The following is a 10,539-nucleotide window of genomic DNA, read 5'->3' on the forward strand; positions in this document are numbered from 1 at the left end:
TTGCATCTTCGTGCATGTATGGCAAGTAATAACCTTGCGTTTTTGCTCTATGTGCCAAAGATCTTCCTCCGCTATGATTGCCAGCATCCTCACTATGTAACATTTTTAGTACTTTTTCTCCTTCCTCTCGTGTCAAACATCTGAGTGAAGGTCTGTTAAAGGATTTTCGGTATAGATGGTAATGGTCTCTCCAAAATCAACTGATCAAAGTATCTCAATCCATCCTCAAGCTTCTGAATCCTTCCTGACTTACACTCATCCCTCACAATTTGCTCAAGATGAGATATCCTATTACCATAACCACCTGCTGAAGTACCATAATAATAACTGGAAAGTAGTCTTGTTCTTGAATGCCGCAGCAACATTTTCTTATGCCCCAAATTCATCCTTCGTTTTCTTCTCCTTCTCCTTCGTCTTCTATCAAAATGTACTATCTACCTCTTCTTCAAGAGTGAGATTAAGATCATAGATGTCCATGTTTCAAGCAAGCAGGTCACGAGTTCGACTCTGTGTCCCAGCACTATGTGCTTATAAGTGGATTTATATTTCAATAACAAATGCTTTTATTACAGATGAAGCTAATGTTTTTCTCGTCGAAAACGAGGAGAACAAAAGAAGAGACTAGGAGAAGGGAATAAGAGACACTGAATGCTCGGAGTTCAGAAATGAAAATTGTATTATTGATGGAAATTTTTTGCAACATTAGAAGTTGATGTAAAGAGCAGACGATAAGAACTCAACACAGGAGATCACAAGTAGAAAAAACAAAAGAAACTATGGGCTTGCAAGAAGATTGATGACAAAATGCGCTTGATCTAGGCTGGTGGTGCTTAGTCAAAAAGTTGCACTTCAGGGGCGCTTGTGGTGCTGCAGTCATAGAGTTGTGACTTGGTGGCGCTGGTGAGGCTGGTGGCGCTCCAGTCACAGAGTTGTCGGTTGGTGTCGCTCCCGTCCAGTCAAAAAGTTGCTACTCGGTGTCGTCGGTTGGTGTCACTCCCGCTCCAATCTAAGAGTTGTCAGTTGGTGTCACTCCCGCTCCAGCCAAAAAGTTGTCAGTGGCGCTAGTGGTTCTCCGCTCCAGTCAAAAAGTTGTGAATTGGTGGTGCTGGTGTTGCTCCTGCACCCCTTCAGTCGAAGAGTAGTGAGTTGATGGCGCTGGTGGCGCTCCTGCTCCAGTCAAAAAGTTGTGAGATTTCTGGAAGAATCAGATAATTTGTTTCGGGAAAGAAGGGTAACCCAGACTCATCAATGGTGCTTTGTCATAGTGTGCCGATTATACTTACTGGAAAAATTCATACTTACTGCAGATTATACTTCCTGCAAAAATTCTTCATGCATCTGCTTACTGAAGAAAAGACGACAAGGCAAGAAACAGAAGAGATTTTTTTCTTTTCTAATTTTGCTAGATTTAAAAATTTGTCGGCATGGGTGCACATTACTTTCGGCCAGATGACAACTTAGCTCTAAGCTTCTGAAAGGATCAATTTATGTAGAAAAGTGCAATTGTGTGAAACTGCCTGCTAGTCTGCTGCTCTATCATCACAACCAAGATAGCTGAGCAAAACCCAGAAAATGTTATATAAAGAAAAAGGTATATCAATTAATCTGTGGATATCATATTGATGAGAACTCCTAAATCATTTGAGGTTTCTAAAGTTGCCTGAACGGAGTTATATATATTGCAGATTTGATAGTGCATTAAATCTGAATCTGATAATGATGGAATTTGAGCTAGCATTTATCACACACAAAAATAGGACAGCTTAGTTAACCTGGTGACTACAGTAACATCATGAGGTACAAAGCCATCAATTGAAGGAATAATATAACGAAGCATTTTTGTTTGTATCTGAAACAATGAATGATACATCATGTAACGTATGTAATCGTAGTTCCAGATAAAAGAGGTGCTTATATGACAATTGAGTGGTATATTAGTACAAACAGCTCAAGCTATACTTTGCAAAAAAATTTATACAGATAACACATGAGGAACGTTAACCTAGGAAAATAACATTTTCCAAAGGCTCTGTATTGAGTTCCAGTGTTCCACCAAGTGGTGCAACTATGAGGTGGAACGGACAAGATATGTCAAGTAGGTGTATTAAATTTGACCGTATTCCAGACATTTTACTTCAATAAAGTAACTAGAGAAGATCTATTTAGGCATACACAAGACATAAGTATAATGACAAACTCTACTCTGATAACTTGGTTATTCATAGTTGTATACATTGAAGTACATGCATTTAAATCTGTTAGAAGCTCACCTCAGTGATTGCCAGTTATCCTGGCTATTTTGGCAAGGGTAAGCATAGTCTCCCTTCTTCTCCCGTCAGCACTAAGTTGTTTGAGAGGATATTAGACTTGATTACACATGTGATCAAATGTACGAGGAACTGCATCTGCTCCAACCCATACTTTTGATGCATGAAAATCCTGTTCAATAAGCAACCATTGAACTAAGAAAAATATGTAAAACGAATGAGCTAATTACACTCCTTACTCTCTATGTGTCTTCAAAACAAGTACCAAACCTGTGAGCTAAAGTGGCGGAATAATGAAAAATTGATCATGTTAAAGTATAATATAACAGCAACTTCAGATCACTAATTTCGCCATCATTATATAACTGTCTCGAGAAATTATTTTGATCATAGCAAACTAATTAACTGCATTCTTTTTATTTCTCACATTTGTTATACTAATACATCTTGATCACCATGCCTAACGAATTGTAGTAAAATCATTAGCTCTCCTACCATCAAAATAACGTTTAGGGCCACAAAATGATATTGAATTGCAAATAACATCCATTTAGCAACATTGGCAGAGTGAAGATCCTGAAAGTGAAACAAAATTGAAACAAAAATAAGGTAACCAGAATCTTAGGGATATGACAGAAGCATACCATTTTGCACATTATGTAATCTACAGGAATGAAATCAAACGAAATTATGTTGACACCTGAAAAGAGATTTAGAAATTCGCTGTTACCTCAACAATACGAGGTTCCGCAGAAATAACTACAGATCTTTTAGCTGATTTGTTGAGAGAGTGCTGACTAACAACGAAACAACAGAATTGCTCGGTACAAATTTTCTTTCGCGCATCTCGCGAAGAAATTGCAATGCCGTATCAGTTTCCTTTCCTAGAAGAAAACCCTTGATGATGGTATCATATGTTATAGCATCAGGTACACAACCCCTCTTTTCCATTTCGATGATTAAATCGTTAGCCTCCAGTAACATCTTGCTACGAAAGAGGCCATTTATCATTGTGTTATATGTTACCACACAAGGCACTAATCCCTTTTCTGGAATTTTATGAAACAATTTTCTTGCATCTTCCAACTTGCCAGCCTGGAACAACCTTTGAATAAGAATATTGTACATTTGAACATTAGCTAAGATGCCAGTATTCTCCACGGATTCAAACAGTTCAATTGCTTTCTCAATTGATCCATTCTTGCAGTACCCATCCAACATTGTACCGTATGTGACATTATCTGGAGACAGACCAAAAGTTTGCATCTCATTAAACAAATTATTTGCAGTCTTCATTCTTCCATCTCGGTATAGTCCTGCTAATAGTATACTATAAGTAACTACCGTGGGTTTCAATCCGCTTCGTTTCATTTTCTTGAATAACTGCAAAGCTTCATCCAACTTACGATTCTTGCGATACCCATCAATTAATATATTGCAACTGACAACATCCGGTTGAAGGCCTCTATCCATCATGGAGTCGAACAGTTTCACCGCTTCTTGCAGCCGACCTGTCAAACATAGACCATCGATCATAAAAATTAATCAAAATGTTAAACGTATAAAAATCAGGTTGTACCCCAACCAAACTCATCTTCTTATATAACTTGATCACATCTGTGTAACATCTAATCTTGGATAATGATCCCAATACATGATTAAATGTAGAATTAGATGGTAATGGTCTCTCCAAAATCAACTGATCAAAGTATCTCAAACCATCCTCAAGTTTCTGAATCTTTCCCGACTTACACTCATCCCTCACAAGTTGCTCAAGTTGAGATTTTTTATTACCATAATTACCTGCTGAAGTACCATAATAATATCTGGAGAACACTCTTGTCCTTGTGTGCAGCAACATTTTCTTATGCCCCAAATTCATCCTTTGGTTTTCTTCTTCTTCTACTTCTTCTTAAAGAGTGAGATTAAGATGGCATGGCAGTCTATTTTTCCTTTTTTTTGTGTGAAATGAAGAATGTAGGTCTGGAGTTCGACTCTCTGCCCCAGCACTATGAAAGTGGATTCTTTATAATTCAAGTACCCTACTACTACTAGCACAGAGGCATCACATGACCTTATGTGAAAATAATGTTTCCAACAAAAGAAGAGATTGGGAGAAGGAAATAAGACACACTGAATGCTCGGAGTTTTCAAGAAGTATTTTCTTCAATAATGGAAGATTGTATTATTGATGGGAAGATTGTGCACTGTTATAAGTCGATGTAAAGAGCAGACAGTAAGACCTCAAGATAGGAGATCACAAGTATGGAACCAATGGGCTTGCAAGAAGATTGATGAAAAATGCGTCTAAGCTGGTGGTGCTCTCGCTCTCTTTTTGGTAGTCAAAAAGTTGTAAGTTGGTGGCGCTGCTGGGGGTGGTGGAGCTCCAGCCCAAGAGTTTTCAGTTGGTGGCGTGGGTGGGGCTAGTGGTGTTCCAGTCGAAGAGCTGTGAGTTGGCAGAGGTGGGGCTCCCGCTCCAGTCATAGAGTTGTGCTTTGGTGGCACTGGTGTTGCTCTTGCTCCAGTCAAAGAGTTGTGAGTTGGTGGCGCTGGTATCGCTCTTGCTCCAGTCACACAGTTGTGCTTTGGTGGCGCTTGTATCACTCTTGCTCCAGTCAATGAGTTGTGAGTTGGTGGCGCTGGCATCGCTCTTGCTCCAGTCAAATAGTTGTTCTTTGGTGGCGCTGGCATCGCTCTTGCTCCAGTCAAAGAGTTGTTCTTTGGTGGTTCTGGCGCGTCTCCAGTCAAAAAGTTGTCTGTTGATGTAACTGGTGGCACTCCCGCTCCAGTCAAAAAATTGTGAGTTGGCGGTGGTGCTGGTGTAACTCCTGCTCCGGTGGAAGAGTTGTGAGTTGGTGGCAATGGTGGTGCTCTCGTTCCAGTTAAAAAGTTGCGAGTCGGTGGAGGCGCTGGTGTAGCTCCTGCTCCTGTGAAAGAGTTGTGAGTTGGTGGCGATGATGGCGCTCCTGTTCCAGTCAAAAAGTTGTAAGTTGGTGTCACTGGTATCGCTATTGCTTCAATAATGGAGTTTTCCTCTGGTGGCACTTCAGCTCTAGTCAAAATGTTGCAAGTAGGTGGTGCTATTGACACTTCCTCCCTAGTCAAACAGTTGTAATTTGGTGGTGCTGGTTGCGGTCCCTCTCCAGACAAAATGTTGATCTCCCGCTCTACCTACACATTATAAAAGAAATACACAACAGGGGGTAAAAAGATATGTCAGATCAGCAAAGGTTATATAGTATTTTTCTGTCTCAAGAGCAAACCAAATAAAAAAGGGACCATAGGAACACATCTCTGATACAGGTTAAAGTCGTGGTTTTGTTCTTGTCTGGTGTTGACGACTACTAAACCTACTTAATCACAAGTTTATTAACAATATATTGCATGGACAAGCTGTACAGATGTTATTGAAAGACATGTGCATGGATGTTGCACTCAATGTCGTTAGAAAATATTTACCAAAACTGACAGATTATGATTCCTACTGATAACCTACCTCGATAATTTTCTGAAATACACCTTTTGTACGATTAAACTCACAGGTTAGCTTCATCATTGCCTTGTGACAGCTATAGAGAAACATTGACAGGTAAAAGGAGTAAGATGAGAAAGAAAGAAATTAATCACAATTCACAAGCCAGAGTATGAAGAAGCTTCTTTCATACCCTACTATGTGGTTCGCACAGCTATTTTGCATATATTCACAACAAGCCTGAGTTAACTTATCACATCCCATACTGCAACACCACATGAATCAAGAAATTAGGAGTTTTCCAGAATACGGTTTCCTTTTAGTAGCTAATAAAGATAAGAAGAATCCACTGAAAATTGCTTGATTGGAGGTAAAAGATTGCCTGAGTTGTTTTTTCCAACTTCCACATGGATAAGGCGAAAACAATCTCGGAGTCTAATTAAAGCAATCTTAAAATGGTAACAAATTTTTCCAGAACTGTAAGTTAGTCAGAAAAACAAGACAAGAATACTAATGGCATCCATAATAAGTTTCAGTTACGCTAATACACAATTGATCCAAGTGACTTCAAGAGATTGGACTATTCAACTAGTGTGTGCAGTCATTGTTTACGCAGCGTTGAAACGCACACAGAAAACATCTCATTATCTTGATTTAACTACTCATTTTCCCGAATGGCATATCTTGTCAATTAAATTCATATAATTAAATGTTGAGGGCTATGTAAATAAATTGTCATACCACGTACCATAAGCTGCTACTTTTTATAGTTTCAACATAGATTGCGATTGCAGGTATATCCATGTAAGGTTTCCTGCCCATAGAATGAGAATGTTAGTATAAGCAAAGATGAAAACGAAAAATAATGTCACAAAAGAGTGTTTGTTCAAGAATTATCACATGTGTTTCTCGTTAATTTCTCTAAATCTCTTTTCTGTTTCGGTACAGAACAATTCTAGTGCAAGAACAATAAACCAAGCGTCATCGTCCCCACGTAAACTTTCATACACTTTATACTGGTTTCCCAGTGTACCCTGCGGTCATCAACAAGTATACAAGTTACATTATTACCCCTTAAAACAATTTTTCATTAACAATATCCAGAACTGAAGAGCATTCTGTGGAAATTAGTAGTTATCAAAGTAAAATCAATAAAATTACAAGATAATCAAAAGTTTATCTGTCAAATACGTACATCCTTGAAGTTCTGAGCAAGGAGTTCAGCCAGGTTTTGCTTGAGGGCTAATACATCTGCCATTTTTCAGTAAGAAATTAAACCAAAATAATAAAAGAACAACAAAGAGAGTATATAGGTGTATGAGAGAAATGAGATTAAGAAGATGACTTGTATAGATATTATATTTATAGACTGTTTTAGAAAGATTGGTGACACACACTCATAAATATGGTTCTTTGAATGTGGTTGTTTTATGCGTCTAATTCGAGAAAAACAAAATTGGAAGGAATAAGGAAACTAGATACAGAAAAAGAATTTTGTTTTATTATCTCATTATTTCCCTTAATCAGTAGTTAATACCATGTCAATTAAAGCCCATGAAAACAAATGAAGACCGGTTCCTCATTTTCAGTATAGATGAAAGGGTTATACTCATGGTATGAGGAACATTGCTGCAGGGGAAACATGGTTCGTACGTGTTTTCCCAGCAAAATTGAGATGACCAGACATAAATATAGGAGATAATAAAAGAGACCCCTCTTCCGTAACTTCTTTACTCATCCAAATTGTGCTTTTCTGAAATTAGACAATACAAAAGAACAACATACAAAGAACAAATTGATGAATATGACTCACCATTCTTTCTAACAGAACCTATATAATGTTTCAGATTTTGACACACAGTTGCATTGTTCAGTGGACGACAAATGAAAATGACGAAGCTAATCATTGTTCCAGAAAATTTTCAATTTTGTATATATGAAATTATGAATAGTCTGTAACTGACAAAACTAGATAGATATTGAAACCTAGCTAGCTTCCACTCAACAAATACGTTGAATCCACACGCAAGATTATATGTAAGATACAAATATATTCATTGGATGGACTGTAATGCATGGTACCTCATGCTGCTTCCTTTGAAAAAGCGAATAATGAATTCCACCCAGACAATACCAATTAGATCACATGTTTCTGCAAAATTGAATAATATCACATGAACAACTTCAGATTGATGCCACTTTAGTGACCTTATCATTTATGCTCAGCAAACTTACTTATTTGTTATTTCGATCTATTTCATTCATAATCTGTTCAATTTCATTTACGAACAAAGGCTGAATCCCCACAACCAGCCCCTTAATTACAATCTGCCATACTTTTGTTTTTCTGAAGGGGAACTTGTGATATAGACGAATCCAATGATGAATCTTAAGTGTAAACACAAGCTTTACCACCTTACCATCTGCAAGACTACCATACTCAGTACCAGGCAAACGTCACATTACAAATCAATCCATTATCGAAGAAAATTAAAATCAAATTCTAGAAATTTACACATACAATCCATCATGCATCTGGTATATTTGACCGACCAACACGACCATAGCTCAACATATATAAGCAAAAACCTCATGAGAGACAAAATGCTTCCCCATCATTCTGATAATTAAAACTGAATCATGTGCCAAAGATTTTATCGAATTAATAATTTTAAGAAAGTATGTCAAGCCATAATGGTAACCTAATCCGCATAGTTAAATAAGGATCAATAAGAAGGGCCAAAATATTGATTACTTTCAAAATTATGGGATGATTTTTCTTCTAGATAATGTAATTAGCATATTACTCTCACACAATTGTGAATTTTACTGAAATTGAAATTTATAATAAACAGATGAATGAAACAAGTAAAATTAGATTGTGTATAAACCTGGTAGCTGCTAGCTGGTCTTAGCCCTGCTACTGAGATGAGGGGGATGGTCAGATCCATCATCACCAGCAAAATTCAGTATCAAAATCTACCATGGGTTTCACAAGGAAGATTTCTGAATTCTCCAGCGGAGATTTCAAATGTGAAATGTGAATACTTTGTTTTCCCCATCCGTCGGTCGGTTCTTGCCTTTTTGGAACTTGGTTTTAATTTTTTAACTTTTTTTTCCATTGTTACCCTTGAATCTACCACTAGCGGTGTGGATGGAACTTTGGATAGCATTTTACAAGAGTTACTTTGAGCTTCTCAGGAATCAGTTTGGCAATAATCTTTTAACTATCTAGAGCAGTTCCTATAGCAATGGTCAAACCCAAATATTTGTTGAACCAGGTGGATGGTTAAATTGGGTTTTCCATAATGGTAAAGTGTAGAGCGTTAGACCACCAAACGCGCGACAGGATGATAGACTCGGGCGTTGAAAGGTAAAACTCGGGCGTCACAAGACCTGACGTGAGCGTTCGGTGTCCTAACTCGGGCGTTAGGCACAATATCTCCAACTGTCGACTCCCTAACGCCCATATTTCCAACGGTCGAATTTCACCCCTATAAATTCTTTCTATCGATTTCATTTTCAGCCACAACATTTCCATTTCCTTCTTCTAAAACTCTTCTAAAATCAAAAATTTCTAATACAATATGAACATAGCGAGAAAAGCGATGAATATTATAAAGAAGAAAAGAGATCGAAAAAGTGAATCGGCACCGTTGCCTCACACAGGTGTAGATTTTTCTCAAAATCGAGAAGAAAAGTTTGCTAACCCAAACATAGTTGCTGCTCCATCATTAGTTCCAGGCCATGTGTCGGGGCATCATAAACAATCTGAGGATTATCATGTCGTGAGAGGTGGATTTTCATAATTAAATGTTGTTTATATTGGTCTACCGGCTGCAGTCCGAGCAAGGGTTAACAGATACCCTTGGCGTGCGCTTTATAGAATAAACCCTAGAAATCATAACAAAAAAATTGTAAAAACAATGGTAGAAAGGTGGTGGATGACGACGCACACATTCCATTTTATGGATTTCGAAATTGGTAAATTTTTTTAACTTAAATTAAATTAAATTTTTTAAATAATTATTAAATAATCAAAAGAGTTAATCATAGTTGATATTATAATTGTAAATAGGAATTACTTCCCTTGATTTGTATTTCATTTGTGGGATCCCAAGTGGAATGGGAGATGCGCCACCATTCAACCAAGAAGAATGGATCTCAAATAGTAAATGGGAGACGCTTTGTCCCTCGTTTGTGGAATCAGATATCCCTCGTAAAGATTTGAAAGGAGGTGGTAGATGTGCGGCCTTGAAGATTTTCCTATCCAAACCCAGAAACCCAGAACATGTAGATGACTATCCTGAACTCGAAATGATGTTTATCTTATGGGTACTGGGTCAGGCATTCTTTCCAAACTCAACTTTTGTTGCTCATGTTGGTTGGCTTGAAGCGTCAGAAGATACAGACAAAGCACCAGATTATGACTGGGGATCTGCAATTTTAGCAGAATTGTACTGTGCGCTGGATAAAGCGTCCATGGGCGACGTAAACTTCACTGGTTTCTGGAGCATCATAGAGGTAAATATCAAAATTATTATTTTTAAATTTATTGTTATTTCTAAATACTAAAATTATGGAGTAATTTGCAGTATTGGTGGTATACGTACTTCCGTGTTGGTAAACCAATCATAAAAGACGGGACAGTTAGATTTCCAATGTTGGACATGTATATGAAGAACAATATAGAGAAGAACACTGGCAGCGACGTCTTTGGTTCCAGTTTTGTGCAGAGGTTACAACAGATGACTCGGAGCCACAACAACGTAGTTGTTCACCCTTACGTTGGTTTACCTC

General features: G+C 37.8%; 2 protein-coding genes across 5 annotated transcripts; both read right to left on the minus strand.

The window, feature by feature from the left end:
• Nucleotides 1-690: 690 nt before the first annotated feature.
• On the minus strand, nt 691-4,267 carry LOC113316007 (pentatricopeptide repeat-containing protein At3g22470, mitochondrial-like). 2 transcript variants are annotated; one of them, XM_026564245.1, is made up of 5 exons: nt 4,071-4,267; nt 3,674-3,778; nt 2,998-3,583; nt 2,271-2,843; nt 691-1,167 (listed from the first exon to the last, which is right to left on the minus strand). In XM_026564245.1, exons 1-3 carry the CDS (start codon nt 4,147-4,149, stop codon nt 3,027-3,029), a joined length of 741 nt encoding a protein of 246 aa, XP_026420030.1. In that variant the 5' UTR covers nt 4,150-4,267; the 3' UTR covers nt 691-1,167; nt 2,271-2,843; nt 2,998-3,026. The 2 variants fall into 2 exon arrangements, with proteins under 2 accessions (XP_026420030.1, XP_026420027.1); XM_026564242.1 differs by having other exon boundaries at nt 2,998-3,778.
• Nucleotides 4,268-4,414: 147 nt separating this feature from the next.
• LOC113315989 (uncharacterized protein PB18E9.04c-like) lies at nt 4,415-8,798 on the minus strand. Of its 3 annotated transcripts, none has more exons than XM_026564227.1 (9): nt 8,631-8,798; nt 7,975-8,162; nt 7,822-7,891; nt 6,935-6,990; nt 6,640-6,773; nt 6,488-6,553; nt 5,933-6,004; nt 5,764-5,836; nt 4,415-5,438 (listed from the first exon to the last, which is right to left on the minus strand). In XM_026564227.1, coding segments are annotated over exons 5-9 (1,077 nt in total). In that variant the 5' UTR covers nt 6,642-6,773; nt 6,935-6,990; nt 7,822-7,891; nt 7,975-8,162; nt 8,631-8,798; the 3' UTR covers nt 4,415-4,574. The 3 variants fall into 3 exon arrangements, with proteins under 3 accessions (XP_026420012.1, XP_026420018.1, XP_026420021.1); XM_026564233.1 differs by having other exon boundaries at nt 6,481-6,553; XM_026564236.1 differs by lacking the exons at nt 6,488-6,553; nt 6,640-6,773; nt 6,935-6,990; ... (1 more) ...; nt 7,975-8,162; nt 8,631-8,798 and adding an exon at nt 6,122-6,468.
• Nucleotides 8,799-10,539: the final 1,741 nt, after the last annotated feature.

The sequence above is a fragment of the Papaver somniferum genome, chromosome 1, assembly GCF_003573695.1.
Source record: "Papaver somniferum cultivar HN1 chromosome 1, ASM357369v1, whole genome shotgun sequence".
In the NCBI taxonomy this organism is placed as follows: domain Eukaryota; kingdom Viridiplantae; phylum Streptophyta; class Magnoliopsida; order Ranunculales; family Papaveraceae; genus Papaver; species Papaver somniferum.

What these genes read in the sequence shown, in the direction of transcription:
- LOC113315989 (XM_026564227.1), bottom strand. An exon ending in ATAAAAAGTAGCAGCTTATG is followed by an intron (nt 6,005 to 6,487) that starts GTACGTGGTATG and finishes GTGGTGTTGCAG; the next exon opens with TATGGGATGTGATAAGTTAA. An exon ending in TATTTCAGAAAATTATCGAG is followed by an intron (nt 5,439 to 5,763) that starts GTAGGTTATCAG and finishes TATAATGTGTAG; the next exon opens with GTAGAGCGGGAGATCAACAT.
- LOC113316007 (XM_026564242.1), bottom strand. Translation starts at nt 4,149, where the DNA reads ATGAATTTGGGGCATAAGAAAATGTTGCTGCACACAAGGACAAGAGTG. An exon ending in TTATTATGGTACTTCAGCAG is followed by an intron (nt 3,779 to 4,070) that starts GTAATTATGGTA and finishes TATGTTTGACAG; the next exon opens with GTCGGCTGCAAGAAGCGGTG.